Raw genomic sequence first — 17500 nt, 5'->3', positions numbered from 1 at the left:
ACAGACACACACACACACACACACACACACACACACACACACACACACACACACACACACACACACACACACACACACACACACACACACACACACACACACACACACACCACATTTTGGAAGCATCTAGAGGTAATCTGTGTATCAGCGGCGATGAAAGGGGAAGGGGGTTCAATAGGATTAAGGTGTTTACTTTCCTCTGCATGTGAATGAGGATCCAATCTCCTCCTCACGGCTATGATCACATCAGCAGACACAGTAATCGCTCACTACAACACGATGCAACCTTCTCTTAATGGATCCAAAGTGTAAAAATGGAAAGAATTAAAACCTGAGAAAACAGTTCACAAGCCCATTGACGGACACAAAAAGAGCAGACACAAGAACATGGCTGTGTGTGCATGCAGATCAGTTCCATAAATACTTAACGATATTCCACATTATCAAAGGGCAGAATTGAATTTGCCAGCTGCCCAGAGTTGTGCGAGGAATAATGACAAGCTGTGATGGAATTCCTCAGGGCCGCGTGCCCTGAGGAAGAAAGTAAACTAAGATTGCCCGAGGAACCTCAAGGGCACACGTTCGCATCACCACACGTCTGGGCCTCCCTGTGCCTTTGAGCAAGGAGCTCCTTTTATACCCACGCTCGTCTGGAAGGAAGCAACAGATCAAAAACCAGTATTTCTAATTCCCATCTTCTAATCTGAAATGTTAAACCAACGCATCAGAACAGTTCACCACCAAACAGGAAATTCGATTAGAAATGGCATTGAGCCTCTGCAACCTTTTAACAACTTTGTCCATTTGTGAAATGCCAAGGGCATCTGATAAAGACGAACGTATTTCTTGTCCGGGAGGAATGAGACCAATTACTGCCACGGCGGCGACCTCTACGGCGACCGCGCGTGTCTTTACAACAAGGTTTCCAGCCGGGTCCTGGTAAAGATTAAAAGCCATCTGTGGCCTGTGTCTCCCACGCGGGGTAATGACAGGGCGGGGAAGCCGGGTGTGATTGTGCATTAAACTGTTGCTGATCTATGTGCACCGATCGATGAGACAGGCCCTACTGGGGTCCGAAGAGCCGTTTCAATAAGTTAGACAAATAAGTCACCGTGCCAATGAGGGGAGAAGACGATAGGGTCTTAGACGTTCTGAAAAGCTCTTGGAACAAAACAACAAAAATTCAGATAAAATATTTACATTTTTTCCATTAATGAAAAAATCTGCTCTTCGCAGCTGAGTCGATGTAAGTGTGAAGTTTGATTTGCATAATTTTGCACAGATAAAGTCGTACTATTACTATTGTGAAAATGATGCATGGGTCCTCCTACCGGCGCAACATTGTGCTCCTGCTCTTTCCATTGCACGTGCTGGGCAGCATTCACACACACAGCACGCAGCTAGCTTCTGACCCCCGGGAAAATAGCTGCCTCCATTGTGGCTATAAAACCCCAGCCACCGCGTTCCCCCGCTGGGCCACCACAAAAAGGCCCTTCCTCTGCCATTAATCCTTCACCCCCTGCTCCCTGACCCCACAGCGTAGCCCTGCTGCCCCACCTCGGCTCGGGGCCAGCATGGGGAGAAGAAAGGCAGGGAGCGAGGGCTGTAGGGAGGGAGGGATGTGTGGCGGTATGGAAGGACGGACGAAGGGAGCGATGGATGGATAGACAGACAGATGGAAGGGAAAAGTGGAGGGATGGCTGGAGGAATGGATAAAAAGATGGAGGGATGGCTGGAGGAATGGATAAAAAGATGGAGGGATGGGGTGGAGGGATGGATGGAGGATAGATCCTTTAATGGAGAGGGAGGAAGGATGGATAGATATGGATGAATGGCCCCCATGCTACCCCCCAACCCTCCCTCCACTCTCAACCACATTCTTTTCATCTGCCCCCCTGCATGGCTACAGCAGATGGGCATTTTCTGAGGCATGAAACATGGAACATTGAACCTAACTAACTGGGGATTTGCAACAGAGGAATGAGAGGGAGTGTATGGGTGAATTCCCGGGGCTGAGCTCAGCGCCATCAGTCTGCATGATGATGCGACGCCCAGAGCAAAGCGTCGGGGTGGAACTTGGGCCAGAGTGAACGTACGCTTCACAGGCAGAGACGACAGACGTTGGTGTACAGGTGGGGGAGGGGATATAAAATATTTATAGGTATTTTCAAATATTATATATATATATATATATATATATATTTATATATAATATCCATGTTATGCATTTCTGCTTGCGGTCCAGATTTGAAGTGATCGTCATTGTCTCGTCCACATTTTGAAATAAATGTGCAAATAGAAACGCATGTAGATAGAGGACACGTTGAAGAGGTGCTGTTCATTCATCTCCGGTTCGTTCATTGAGATTGAAGATAATGGACTGAGGGGGTGAATCACAGGTTCTGAATTGAGCTGTTGATGCTGTGGTTTTAGACACAGTAGGTCCTGCAGGTCCCACTAACATGAACTAGTGTTTCCCGTTTCCTGTTACCCTCGTTTCACACTGCCATGAGGCGTGAGACATTGTGATCTGATGGCCCCCCACAGGGCGACAGACAAGAGGCTGCCTGTTTCCTGAGCCTCCTGCACATCCTGCTCAGCATCATCACGGACATCCTCATCATCACCATCATCATCACCACCAACATCATCATCCTCACCAACATCCTCAACAACATCATCATCATCACCAACATCACCTTCCTCAACTATGAAGTGTTACATTTCCATAACAGTGTTAGGACCAACACAGTTTTAATATTGTCTTAAAAACAGCATAAACCAGACTTTATTATTTCCCAATAAACCATTTGGCAATAAATGGTTTTCTCAGACCTAGACAAACCTATCCCTTGCATTTTCTGGACTCTAGTCAAAGACACTATTTTCCTAGCATGGCAATTAACTGTGATTTATGTCTTTGAAATATAGAGCCGATCTGTCAAAAACCAGCTAGAATGGCATCCATTTCCTTTTTTTTTTTTTTTACAAATATAAATATTAATACCTGTCAGGCCATTAAGGACCTTTGATGTATAGCCATGATAAATTAGCATTTCCCCCACAAATCTGATTAACACCCAAAACAGATTGTTCCATAAGCCAAATTAGATGTTGGCGAATCAAAAGCAATGCGCCTTTGTGCATTTATCAAACAACTAACTAATCATAGTCCACACACTCAAATGCAATGCCTATCACACCGCAAGGGCCATTCACGCTGGTATAAATCACCCCTTAACAACATAACAAGCTGAATTATTCACTATTCAAGATTGATGGTGATTTATGATGTATGGCTCCTCCTCCTCCTCACCAACTCCTCCTTCTCCTCACCAGCTCCTCCTCTCCACCTCCTCCTTCTCATTCCCTCCTCCTCCCTTACCTCTCCCCCTCCTCCTCCCCCTCCCCCTTCTCCTCCCTAACCTCTCCCCCTCCCCCTCCTCCTCCCTAACCTCTCCCCCTCCTCCTCCTCCCTAACCTCTCCCCCTCCCTCTCCTCCTCCTCCTCCTCCCCCTCCTCCTCCTCCTCCTCCCTTGTAGGTAGATTGTAGGGCAGGGTTTGATTAAAAGAGGTGGATTGATTTTGCGCCGTACATCCTTGGCGGGCCGAAGGAGAGACGGAGCCGTCTAGTGCGGAGGAGGAGGGGAGCGCCGAGGATCGGGTGGGTTCCAATCGATGGAGGGGAGCGTCGGGGATCGGGTGGGTTCCAATCGATGGAGAGGAGCTGGGATAATGAGGAGCCCCTCCCGCTCCTCTCGGGGACCACCAGGGGGCCAAAGCCTCGCGCAATCAGAACCAGTTAAGGGAGGGAAGGAGGGAAGGGAAGAGGCAGATTGCTGGGAACGTGGGCTAATTTATACTTTTGGTTTTTCACATTTTGGTTTGGCGTCTATCCTCAAGAAAACAGACCTATTTTGTGGATTGGGGGGGGGGAGGGGGGCTAAATGCTTCCCATGTGACGTCCTCAACTCTCTCAGTGGATGAAAATAGCCAAACAGGAAGTTGTGTCAGAGGACAGCCGACCACGAGAACCAATCACAGAGAATGAGGATATCAATGTGGAAGAGTAGGCAAAAAAATTCATTCATCAATCTTATTAGGTTAATCACAATGGAAGGCTAAGCTCTCTCTCTCTCTCTCTCCCTCTCTCTGTCACTCTCTCCCTCTTTTCTGCTCTCTCTCTTGCACTCACACTTTTAATCCCGTGCATCATGTGTTTTTTGGAGTATAGGTCACGGCAGGCAGCATATGGAGCAGAATGCAGGTCACGGCCCGCTGTCTGTCAGCTCCTCAGCCCTCCTCTCCCCCCTCCCCTCCACCGGACCCAGGCAGCGGGCCCACTCACACTGACCGCTCCGGAGGGCAGCCCGTCTGGGATTAGGGAGCAGCGCTCGGTCTGGCCAAGGAATTACCTTCTTTCAGAATCAGCATGTCATCTTATTTCCTTTTATCCCCCACTCTCTCCCCCTGCTCTCCCTCTAGCCTTCCCTCTCTCTCTCTCCCCTCCCTTCTCTCTCCCCTCCCCTCTCTCTCCCTCTCTCTCTCCCTCTCTCTCTCTCTCTAGCTCTCTCTTCCCCATCTATGTCCCCCTATCTCTCTCTCTCTTGCTCTCTCTCTTCCCCATCTATGTCCCCCTCTCTCCCTCTATCTCTCAATCTATGTCTCCCTCTCTCCCTCGCTCTCTAGATCAAGCTGAAGATAAGAACAGTGCAGTAAACATGGCAGCCACGCTGCATGCGAGCAGATTAGTTTCATAAGAGTTTTAAAATGTCAGTAGGCCTTCTGTAGACACACACACAAACACACACACACACACACACACACACACACACACACACACACACACACACACACACACACACACACACACACACACACACACACACACACACACACACACACACACACACAGCAGTACACACAAACATGTACACACACATAAGCTATTGCCAGCTCGACTTAATCAGCCGGGATGACCCAGTGAAGCTGTTTGACACACATCCAGGAGCATGCTCCGCAGACCAAGACTGGAGCTGTGTTGAGCCCGATCCAACAGGTGCTGGTGGAGAGACCCAGGTTTTTCCAACAGTGTATTCAGGTCAGCACACACACCCAAACACAAACACAAACACAAACACAAACACAAACACACACACACACACACACACACACACACACACACACACACACACACACACACACACACACACACACACACACACACACACACACACCAATGCACACACTATAGACCCTAGGGTAAGACTTCCCCAACACATTGACCCTGTTTTTCCACTCTACGTACAGAACAATTTATATGAATGTTTGGAATATAGAAGGGCCACAGCTTTAGTCGTGCTAACAGCTGAGGCAATGCAAGTTCATGTTTATTTCCACATAAATGAATCCTATTTGGTGGGAAACAAAATGGGAATGGGAGCCAAAGTATCAGATCCTTAATGGTTAATCTATAAAGTCCAATACTTTGGAATGCATTAGAGAAGAAGCCCCAGCATTAACCATGTGGACCCAAAACGGTTGGTATATAAGGAAACTGCCAAAGTTGGTGAATGTCTGCCTCACCCTAACCCTATTTATTTTCGTGAAAGCGAAACAATGTAATTTTATAAAAATGAAAAATGTAAAATCCAACGGATATTCATTCAGTAGGGCAATAGACCCATCTTTAACTTCTCGCCTCAAAGGGAACGCAATACGGGAGGAATATATGTGTAGCCGAACATTGCCGTGATTTCCGCCTTATCAGCGCGATACCGGGTCATGGAAATTAGATCACTGGGCCAGAAACCCAACATCAAACAACCGTCTCACCGCGTCTCCACGCGCTGCATTAGGCCTACAGCACGGGGGGGATGCTGCTGGTCTAGGGAGGGAGCATCCCCCCCCCCCTTCTCCCCTTTGGATCAAAGTGCACCTCTCCAGCAGTACTTCTGCAGACACGCGCCCCTCCATGATACAACAAAATAAGACAGAAAAAATAGGTGGTTTACCTGACGTGTCCCACAGACTGAGCTCCACGCGCTGCTCCTCCAGCTCCAGACAGGCTGTGTAGTTTTCGAACACCGTGGGTACGTAGGTCTGTGGAGCAATGAGCCAGAAGGAGGGTTGTAGTGAGGTGTCACTCACACACTAAGGCGCTAGGCTGTACAATAGGGCACGCACAATGTCTCTGATAAATATATGTTCATATAAACATGATATTAATGGTTAAACCCTTTGAATGCACTCCATTACATTCCGCTCGCTAGGCCCGCAGCGTAAGTGATTGGATGAATCTGATCTAAACACGCCGTAGACGAATAATTATACCAGGAGTTAATCGACGCTGCAGAGATGAACCGTTACATGATTTATGTTTTAATATGCATTGAAGCTATGTTCAAAAAGACCCCGCATTAAATAAACTGCGAGCGAGCAAATGTGTAGAAAATGCGCATTGAAGCGCCTGTCTGCAAATGACGTGGAATAGATTTAATTTTTTTTCACCCCAAAAAGAACACATTAGGTGATATATAGCGAACGTGTGCATGCTTTTAGTTCAACCAAATCACAAATGCCAAACTGACAGACAGATAACATATGCACAGCTTTGTAAATTCCGTACGATGTTCACATACCTCTGGGTAGCAGTCCTTGGCCAGGACTTGCAACATCGCCGTTTTTCCGCATTGAACATCTCCCACAAGAACCAGTTTACATCTCACCACCAACGGCTGGTTATTTCTCCTTTCCTTCATTATGTTATAGTAATTGTCCAATGCTTTGCAGAAATATATATATTTATATATTATGTATATATAAAAAAGAACAGGCCTAAGTCAGTCTTTTCCCTGTGAGAGCGCGCGTTCCGTGGTCCAGTTCTCGGAGGATGCCCGCAGTTGATCTGATTGAATTTGCCACTGTGGCTCTATATAGTGCGCCGCGCAGCCAATGGGAGCGCCCCATTCCACAGGCGTTCTCCCATCACTTCACCGCTGTGAATAATGTTGTACGGAACGTCATAACAACTTAGGTTATGCTTTGTCGTCGACGTCGAGGCATTACGAAACCTGGTGAAAAGAAACGAAACACAGAATTGGTAGGATTACGAGATCAACATACCATCATTATATATTTAGTTATTTGTATTATTGTTGTGGAAACTTTATTTTAAATAAGGCTCTGCTCTGAACTGTTTGCTAAATCAGTTGTATTAAAAATGATGCTCACTTTCTTCTTATACATTCTGAACTTTAATCAACCAACGTATGCGATAGGCTCACATTTTTGGAATAACTTTCCAATTAAAAACAGCAATTGTGCAACAATTAACCCATATTGGCCAAGGTTAAAGACTCGTAATTTAAGCCAATGGCTCCTTGGCTCGCAGCAAATCGAATAAGGAGATTAGATTAGCTGGCCTCATAGATCAATAGCCGAGGACAATAGGAGCTTTTGAGCACACCACTGCATGCAGGCGAGTATGTTTGCCTAAAGTGAGTGTGAATAGCACTCTCCTCTTAAAGGAACCAAGCTCTTCAAAATAACCTCTCAATATCATGCTTATTCCTCCTCATACAAAAAAAAGGCTTATTTAGCTTTTCCTTTCAGGTAACGTATCTCTGAAAATGAGGAAAAATGCATTGACTGCGTGGACTGATAATAGGTATTGTAACAATATAATGCAATGGCTGCGGTAACTCTGAAAACATGATTTGTGTTGTTATTTGTTCACGATGGAGCTTGTCTGATGATATTCATTCACACATATTTCCACATCCTATGTACAAAACGGAACTCACTGAGTGGGGGCTCCACTGAGTTTACACACTTTGCTCACCCTCTATCCTATCCTATGTAAGTGGTTGTTGTTCAGCGCTACAGACGCAATGATGTCACACAACAGCAGCCCTCTGATTGGTAGTCGGCCAGAACCCTCCCACAGGGGTCAAGTCAAAGGTCCCCACTGTTAGCCGAGGAGGGGACAACAAAGGGATTCACACCGCTGTTGTTTCACAGTGTGCTGGGAAGGGGAGAGCTGAAGGACAAAGACCAATTAGCCAGGTCTCTATCAGCCTACAGACTAATTAATGTACTTATGCAGAATGAGCAATCTCTCCAGATTTACGCATTGGTGCAGGAGTTTTTTCATTCATGGCACCATCAATCTTTCTTAACATTGTCCCTTCATGTTTTACGATCCAATACGTTTTATGTGACTGTTTTTTTTTCAGCGTCTGCTTGTGATGGCCTTCAACTCTGATGTCTGTCCTGGGGAATAATGCAATTTGCAGAGCAGAAGCACACACTCAGCAACAGTGGAGAAACCTTAAAGGGGACCACGGCCACCGACACACACGACCACACAAGGGCTCGACGACAGCAAGAGTAGACCGGAGACGTGGTCGAGGATGGTTCCCTGAACCCTCTCTAACCCCTTCAGCCATTCCTAGCCCTGCCGCATAGCTCTCTGATACTGCATGGCCACTGCAGTGTCTCTCTCTCTCTCTCTCTCTCTCTCTCTCTCTCTCTCTCTCTCTCTCTCTCTCTCTCTCTCACTGACTTTCTGCCTCTGGTGGGACAGGAACAGACAGGTGGCTGTGAATAAAATAACATCTCCCAATATGACACACTGGAGCTGGGGGAAGCTGGAAGGGGGTGGGGGGGAGGGGGGGGGGGGGGGGGGTTGTACATGGAGGGCGTGACTGGGCTGTGACTGCTGACCCCCGTAAACCCTGCTCTGCCACTTGATTTGCTTACAGTGTGGATAATTAACATAATCCGATTGACGGGCTGGTTTGGTGTTATTTTAACAGGGAGATCAGACACATGGAGCAGGCACTACTATTCCCTCAGTGAAATGCTATGTTTTGTGTGGATTGTAGGTCTGTTTGGGGAGTGAGGCGAGGGGCTGCGGGGTTTGTTTTTCATATGGTCCTACAGTTCATTAGCAGATGGGGTCGTCATAACACAATGAGCGTCAACCAGGATCATTCGTATAGCTCCCAAGAAAGGCAGGGATTGTTGAGACTGGTTTATGCAAGTGGGGGGATATGGTAATATTTTACCTTGTGAGAGGGAAGGAAGGGATGGTCTGACTGTGTCTGGCATGGTTAGATCACAGAGATAAAGAAGGCCTACACAACAGATGGGTCAAGATGGTCATGAAGGACAATGACCAGAGAGTAGCTGTCCCTGTCTGATAGGACATAGAGCATTAGTTGAGTCAGAGTGTCCAGCATGGGGAGTTTTACGGTGCCCAGGGCCAAACATGCTTATTTGGACGATGTATTAAACCGAACATGGAAGCTGCTTTGTATCCAAGAACAGTTCCTTCATTTGTTCAAACTAAAACACAAAAAAAGCTGTTTTTTTTATTTATTTATGTAAACAATTAACCTCTTTATTAGAGTTAATTTAACTCACGGCAGGCTTTATTTAACCCCATTTGAGTTGTATTTCTGAAAAAAATATCATGACAGTTGACTGCCAACCGGTTTCTGAAATAATAATAAACCGGTTATTAATTAATAATAATAATCAGATCGGCCTAACCATAAAATAATGACCGTTTTGGGATGAGGGGAGTGAGAATTGTTAACAGTAAGCCCTTATGTGGTCTTAATATTTCTAAACGCTTTGGTTTCAAGATGTCTCTTCCACCATCTGGTTGTAGGTTATGGAATTGCAACACATTATTTGCGTTAAAAAAGATTTGGAGAAAGGGTAAAGAAGAAAAGAGAGGAAAGCAATATTAAAATGTCATGTTTATTTTTTATAACCTCCTCTTTCCAATATGTTCCTGACAATATATGCATCCACATCTTAATGACATACTTGGATATTGTTAAACATTTTTTCTTAGACCATGGGGACCTGTGGACATCAGACCTGACAGCATACTCAGTACTGGAGGTGGCTACAGCATTACATTTAGTGCAGTTATTGCATTAGAGATATATCAGACACACAAATGCAAGTAGTGCAATTATACCTCGACATAACTGAAGAGATATCTTGATAGTCTTAGCTAGTGCCCGTCAACGCTAGACTTTGTATTGCATACAGAATTTAGGCATGTAAAAACCAAAAATCAAAAAGGTGAAATTATAATAGCTAAAATATTGTGCTTTGGATGTCCAAAGTTGGTACTTCAAATTTCAGCGACAAAAGCAGCTGATTACAATTAAGGGTGCTGTGCTTAGAGTCATTTTGTGTCAGAGGATGTATTTCAAACTATTGTCAAGTAAGAACCCATGGGCAAGCGAATGTCAGCAAATTGACAGGTGGTTGCAAATAATTACAGCGCATTATTATAAAAAAAGACAATGTTAAATATACATTTATAAAATACATGCTTTCTGAGGTTTTGATGAGGGAATTGTGTACTGCAGATGAAACGCTTTGGATTATAGGTCTGCATTTCTTCTTTCTGTGAAACCTGATAATACTCAAGGAAGAACTGAAAGTTGAATATACAATATGTACAAATAACTGGTAAGTCGTCATGATAATGTTTACTTGTGATTGGTTATGTAGATTTTCTCTGTATGACATTGAAAGATAATGTGATGATGGTCCTAAACAGCCCTTCTTTTAGAAGAATAAAATATGCCATTCCATGCACATACATTTTGATAATTATATGTGGCATAATTATTAAGCCAGTTGCCTTAATGTGTGATTTTTTTTGTGCTTACATGACCAAATGAGTGCTTATTTATAATGACTAAACATATAATGAATAGACTATATTGTCGAGTTCAGAATTAACTGATTGACACTATTTAAAGCGGTAATGTTTAAGATTGAGCCCCTCCCAGTTAGTATAGGTGGGAGAATTTCAGAATTAAAATAACTCAATAATAGCTCGCTGTGTGGGAGCTACGGGCTGGCCGGCATTTTATAATTGTAAAATGTATCAGGTAGGATAGGATTGATATCATTATTTAAATCAATATCAAACAGCATTGACTACAGATATGCCCAGATCCATCTAAGCTAAAAGCTAGTTGAAATGTTAACCATTGTGATATTAACTATTCGAATTGTACATCTATCTCATTAACTTATTGTTGGTCATAAATTTTTGTTATCGATATAAAGTTATCGACTTCGTGTAAAGAAAACGTGGATCATTAAGAGCCTAGATAACCAAACAAGCGAAGTTTCATGAACATCCCACTAGAGGGCGCCAAATCTCCTTGCCGTTTGTTTGACTCAACCTCTATAACGCATTGAAATAGGGTCATGGACTTGTATCTATGCATCATGTATCCAGAGAGTGTGAGTTTAACACAAATATTTATTTTTTCTGAGTAGTAAAACAAACGGGTGGCTTCAGGTTGACATCACCCCGGCTGGGTTGCAGAACGTGACGGTACCTTTGTGGAATGTAGGCTACTGTAGGCCTGTATGGCCAGACGCTGGAGGCTGTTCTGGTGGTAAGGCATGCAAGAATACATTCTTGACAATGTAGAAATGAGCACACAATTCAATTCATGTGCAAACATGTGCTCTTGTAAGGTTAACCTTTTACTGTTATTATGCATGAAAGCCGTGCTATTCTACTCTAATGTGTATTAACATTTCCTAATTGTTTTTATGGTAGGCCTACCCTTTGGCATAGTTCTTTTGTTTCCGTTGTAATTTTCCAGTTGTTTTTTTTCACAGAACAATTACTGTCAAACAGCCAATATCAATATGGTACAGATGTAACTGAATTAATCACCCAGTGGTTAAGATTAATGGAGTTCAATCAAATAGTTGAATTGCAAGCAAAAGTTAGGCTACATAGGATGATATTGCTTTTCTGTGTTTATTTAGAAATGTTTTATCCATTGATAATTACAAATATTAGACTATATTATAAATACATCTGAATTTTACTGAGAGGAATCTTAAAATATGGCTATAGTAAATGTTGCCAGACTTGTCTCGCTCTGTGATTAAATCTGTTTACCTCACGATACTATTAGCATGTTAATGCTCCCACATTAACATGCTAATCAATGCTAATTAAATGAAACAAGCCTTGAAACACTATGCTATTATGAATTGTACTTGTAACTTTGTGCTTTTCATGCATATGTTTGTAATGTAATGCCGATTGATTAGTGGCTGCGATACCAACATCTGTGATGAGAATTCAGGAGACCAAAACGGAAGTGGTTACAGTAATTGTTAAACAAATTGAAACAAAAAAAATCCAAACGGTAATAAATAGAAGAAAAATAGAAGAAAAAGAGGGAATATTTACCTCTGGAGTCCGTGCGGATGTGTGCCTTTGTGCCTGTGTGTGTATGTGTGTGTGTGTGTGTGTGTGTGTGTGTGTGTGTGTGTGTGTGTGTGTGTGTGTGTGTGTGTGTGTGTGTGTGTGTGTGTGTGTGTGTGTGTGTGTGTGTGTGTGTGTGTGTTGACTCTGCTACAGTCTGGTGTGCCTTAAAGCAAACATGTGGATGAACAGGAGGATGAGGAGGAGCTGGAGGAAGAGGAGTGGCTCACCGGGAATTGTGGGAAAGGGAAGACAAACAGGACCGGTGTAGATAAAAGAAAACATCACCGCACAGAAACACACACACACGATCACACACATGCACACTTTGTGTCGTGTGTATCCGATATGAGTGCGGAGCCAGTCCCTATGCATGTGGGACTGTGTGCCCTGAGTGTGAGCGCATACACAACCTGGAGGGGGGGGGCGTGGGGGGGATGGGGGTGGGGGGGGGGGGGGTCATGGCCTGAGTGGGTGGCATGCTCGTTGGTCTGTCCATTTGTCCATCTGTCTGTCGGTCCGTCGGTCCGTCTGTCCGTACGTCAGTGGTTGTCTCTCTGCGTCGCAGTTTGCCAGCCAGGTAGGTGTGTGGTGGTAGAATCAACCCTGAGCCACACAGCATTGGGAGACACAGTTGGGGGAGATCTCCCCTAGGGGGCAGCAGTGAGGCATGGCCTCCTCCTCCTCCTCTATCTCCACCTCCACCTCCACCTCCACCTCTTCCTCCTCCTCCTCCTCCTCCTCCTCCTCCTCCTCCTCCTCCTCCTTCTCCTCCTCCTCCTCAGCAGCAGCTGAAGCGAGTCTTCAACCTTATCTTCTCCTCTTCTCTTCGCTCATCGTCATCCAGCACAGCATCCTCATCTTCCTCATCCTCCTCATCGTTATCATCATCATCCTCATCCTTATCCTCACGTCGTCTGGGAACCCGGAGACAGTTCACTGCCCCACTGTCTCCGGCCCAGGTGCCCCTGTGTCTTACGGGGCCAGAGAAGGGTTTGCCTGGGGGAGGTGGTGGCTGCTGGCTTTGGAGAGACGAAGGGGAGCTGCTGCCCTCTGGTGGTCCCCCCCGGTCACTGCGCTCTACGGTTTGTTCTGCTGCTCAGGATCTCAGTCACAGCTCAGGCTGCACCTACAGGGAGTGAACGCAGTGAAGAATAGAACATCGTTTATATGGGCTGTGTGTGTGAACTGCGCAAGCCGGAGTGAGCCAAAGGAGACGTCCTCCTCACGCCCTGGCGCACGGTTCACACGGCGATGTGTCGCCTGTCGCACACCTCTGAAATGTGGAAGCACACTGTGAACAGTGGGTCTACATAAACGTCAGGGCGTAACGGTGACTATGAATGCCAAGGGTCAATGACTGGCCGGGCATTTCATGCACGGTGCACATCTCAGAGACTACAAATTAGACTGAAAGTATATTGTTAACCATTGTTTTGGTACAAATCTATCTAAAAATATGTGATTTATCATCATTTATGTATCTACCACTTGTTATGTTTCTCTTGTCAAGAAATGTAAAGGCAGTTTCGCATGAGATGCAAGTTGGATTTAAGATGCAAAAGTATCCAAAGATTATTTTACCTGTCCTTCTGGAATGGATCATTCTATTAACTCTTGTGTCTCAGAAAACTGCAAAAAAACATAAAACAGGGGAGATGAAAATCAAGAAACAGTCATGGTACTTTACAATCCATAACAAATATTCATTGCGAATCAAACTCACCTGTTGGCTGGAGTTGGCTGAGGGCGGGGTCACCACGCTCTGGTCCAATAGGGGGTTGAGGGGGGCGGAACCAGGGAGGTGAGTGGCCCGCCAATATATGTCTAAGTACTCAGCCAGGTGTTCACACGCATCCTCCAGCTGGTTCTCATCCAGGATGACATCAAACATCTCCTAACCACGTCAGAGTGGGGAGAGAGGTGAAAGATAGAGGGATTCAGCCGCCATAGTAAAACTAATGATTCTCTTGATAATTAGAAAAATATAAAATATAATTATGAAACCGCCTCAATAATAATAATAATACCATCGGCATCTACACAACAAACAGATTGTTGCAAATAATAGCCGTCTAGTGTCTGCTATAAGCTATTGTAAACGGGAACTTTGTGTAGCCGTTCTTACTGAAAGAAAGAAAGCTATAAGAGTTACACAGTTCTTCCCCATATCCTGTTTATCATCTGCATTACGTGTTATTGGGGTCAACGAGGGCCTGTGTACATACGGGGGGGCACTGAGCCAGCTTGTCCCCGGCCATCATCTGGACGTTTAGGTGTTTGCTCTGCGATTTCCCCCGAGACTTCACCAGCCTCTGGAGGACCTGGGAGGTGAACCAGACACACATCGCCGTAAGCAGGGAGATGCAGAGGTACGTCACCACCCCCCCCCCCCTTTCCCCTCCCACAGCCCAGAGCACACGGCCGTGTCACGATAGCGTAAAAATAATGTTTTTGAATTTGTTCAGAAATGGATTTGAGACCTGTACAAGGAGTGCAGCACCTTTGCATTTTGCAGTACCTGTGCTTGTTTCTGTTAAAACAATATCATTCTATTCATTGGAAAAATAGGAGCCAGTACTCTAACAGCATCTGCGCTGCATGGCTTTCAAGAATAAGGGCTGTTTTTCTCTGGTGTGCTTAGATAAATGACCAACCAGTATGGTCACCCTAACTACTAGTAGACTGTTTCTAGATATGTGTATCTCTCTATGCAAAAAACAACATTAATTTCGCTTTCTCAGATTGCTATCATAAGCATAGCCATCTCTGATCAGAATAGCATAGCTGCACACATAAATGTGTAACACACACAATCACGGTGTGATAACACCCAAGGTGTTAAGTTAGTCAGCATTCACATTGCCACTGTTGTCACAAAGTATGATACTAAGGCCATGCCAGCGTCCTGACTTCTTTATTACCTTTGGCGAAGAGACCTTGACGTACACGATGATGGGGGCCAGGGAGGTCTTGAGGAGCTGGGATGGGTGGTTGATGGTGTCTGCGTCCAGGACCACCAGCTGGAGGGTCTTGGCCAGCTCAAAGATCCTCTCAATCTCACTCTGGACCTCAGCTGCAGCGACACACACACGCACGCAGACAAGCAGCCATGCAGCCATGCATGCACATGTGCACGCAAACAAGCATGCACACACCCGCGCACGCACATACAGAAACACACACAGAAAAACACACACACACACACACGCAAACATTAAAACACAAACACAATATTTTGAGGGAACAGAGGTGACCTGCTTCAAATATCGGAGTAAGCTAGACAGGGCCGTATGTTCGCTTGTGCAGACGTGATACATCAATGTCACCTTTATTCACCTCTCGTGGCTATAAATGTACCACTTCATCAGATCATTATATTGTAGGGTTGAAGGGCAAACTAAGTATATAAAGGAGAGATATGAGCTCTGCAATGAAGGTCTCGCTTGCAGCCATGGCAAGATAAGGATTATTACATACAACTATAATACACAATACTATATAGTAAACACAAGTCACAAAGTGCTTTACATTGAAACATAAACATTATGTTTGGAAGATTTAAATTAGCCTTTTAATTAATTCTCATTACTGGCCTCTTTGGCCAGTAAGGGAACTGCAGCTTGTGCAATCAGAGCTAACTCCTTAGGTTGGGCCAATAAAAAAAGTAAACTAATACGAGTCATAAACACAGTACAATTAAAAAAGGCAGACACTTGCCATCATAGTGTGTTGGTTGCAAAAAGACCATTTGAAATAGTTCCGGATGTGCGATTCAGCCGCTAGTAACCACCGATCGATGCGTACCGACTGAGGTTTCCTCCTCGGGGGTGGAGTTGAGAAACCCAACTCAGCGCTTACAGGGAACTAACCCTCTCTGAGAATGTGTCGAATTAAAGCATGTTTTTAATTAACATAAGAAAATCGAATCGTATGCATTCCTAAAAATATTGCATAAAAATCTTCTTATTTTTTTTAAAAAAAGCGTCGTCATGGTTCCACGATTAACGCAGTCGTGAACCTGTTTTGGTTCTGCATCGGATTTACGTCGGGTTTATGTTAGCGGACCAATCACAGCCCTTGCTGCTGCGTCGGATCGACGCAAGGTTACATTCTTTGGGAGGCGCACGTCAGGCCCTTGCAGTGGACGCAAGGAGGGTCCGCAAGGATGTAATGGCTCCCCCTTGCGTTTCGTCAACTTGGGAGGGACCACAACAAGCCTTAACTCCTTGACCTCATAGTGAACAGTGGCCACGTACCGATGCTGGAGCGTGTGTTGGAGCGCTCCATGATGGCCTTTTTGTTGAGGATGGAGCGCTTGGCCAGGGACAGATCGGCAGTCACCCGGGTGATGGAGATCCTGTGGGAGGGAGGCATCGCATCACACACATCAGCGCCACCACTCACTTTCTCACTGACTTCTAAAAATATACCCCGGGATCGATCGCTTCTATCGACTGTGAAATGCGACCCGTGCAAAGACTCGCGCTATGTTTTTTCGGAGTGTGTAAACGATAGGTATATACCGCGGCCTCACGCACGCTCATGAATTATGAACGCATGTTCCGAACTCATCCGAAGGGAGAGCGGATGTTTGCAGACGGGGAACCAGATGGCCGCTCTATTTGAGGGGAAGACACGGCTGTACCAACCTGCCATCGAACCGGTGTTTGAGGAAGTCGAACAGCGCTTTCTGCATCATGTCGGTTACCTAGGAAACAAAACGTTGAACAGGATGAGGAAAGAGAGAGACAAGTTTACATACACATCCTTTGGTTTATGCCCAATTAACACAAACACTACTTGCGGTTGATGCGCCCCTCATAAAACAAACACACTGACATGCCTGCCTTCAAGTTGATCCCCCCTTGTAACCCAAACACACGCACCTTCTGCATTGTTCTTTGAACCGTTCTGGGCCTATTCTTAGACTGTTTAGCAGACAAATGCTGAGTCTGTTTAAGTAAGAAGAGGTCTGTGTGTGACACTCCCCAGAACAATGGTGTGTGTGTGTGTGTGTGCGTGCGTGTGTGCGTGCGTGCACATGTGTGTATGTATGTGCGTGTGTGCATGCGTGCGTGTATATATGTATGTGTGTGTATGTGTGTGTGTTTGTGTGGGTGGGTTTGTGTGTGCTTGTGAATGCGTGCGCGAGTGTGCGTGCGTTTGTGTGTCTGTGTGTGTCTATGTGTGTGTGTGTGTGTGTGTGTGTGTGTGTGTGTG

The 17500-nt window shown here is 45.3% G+C and overlaps 2 protein-coding genes across 2 annotated transcripts in view; both read right to left on the bottom strand.

The window, feature by feature from the left end:
- Nucleotides 1–6771, bottom strand: part of rnd1b (Rho family GTPase 1b) — a 9827-nt gene extending 3056 nt beyond the window's left edge. Inside the window, exons 1-2 of the mRNA XM_056599107.1 lie at nucleotides 6642–6771; nucleotides 6015–6102 (exon numbers count right to left, since the gene is read on the bottom strand). Of these exons, the coding sequence (XP_056455082.1) occupies nucleotides 6015–6102; nucleotides 6642–6761 (208 nt within the window). The 5' untranslated portion in view covers nucleotides 6762–6771. The remainder of the gene's footprint in view (nucleotides 1–6014; nucleotides 6103–6641) is intronic.
- A 6371-nt stretch (nucleotides 6772–13142) lies between these two features.
- Nucleotides 13143–17500, bottom strand: part of cacnb3b (calcium channel, voltage-dependent, beta 3b) — a 25407-nt gene continuing 21049 nt past the window's right edge. Inside the window, exons 8-14 of the mRNA XM_056599094.1 lie at nucleotides 16930–16988; nucleotides 16537–16637; nucleotides 15202–15353; nucleotides 14506–14601; nucleotides 14004–14174; nucleotides 13862–13909; nucleotides 13143–13406 (exon numbers count right to left, since the gene is read on the bottom strand). Of these exons, the coding sequence (XP_056455069.1) occupies nucleotides 13880–13909; nucleotides 14004–14174; nucleotides 14506–14601; nucleotides 15202–15353; nucleotides 16537–16637; nucleotides 16930–16988 (609 nt within the window). The 3' untranslated portion in view covers nucleotides 13143–13406; nucleotides 13862–13879. The remainder of the gene's footprint in view (nucleotides 13407–13861; nucleotides 13910–14003; nucleotides 14175–14505; nucleotides 14602–15201; nucleotides 15354–16536; nucleotides 16638–16929; nucleotides 16989–17500) is intronic.

The sequence above is a fragment of the Gadus chalcogrammus genome, chromosome 1, assembly GCF_026213295.1.
Source record: "Gadus chalcogrammus isolate NIFS_2021 chromosome 1, NIFS_Gcha_1.0, whole genome shotgun sequence".
In the NCBI taxonomy this organism is placed as follows: Eukaryota; Metazoa; Chordata; class Actinopteri; order Gadiformes; family Gadidae; genus Gadus; species Gadus chalcogrammus.
This window is presented reverse-complemented; position numbering and strand designations above follow the sequence as displayed.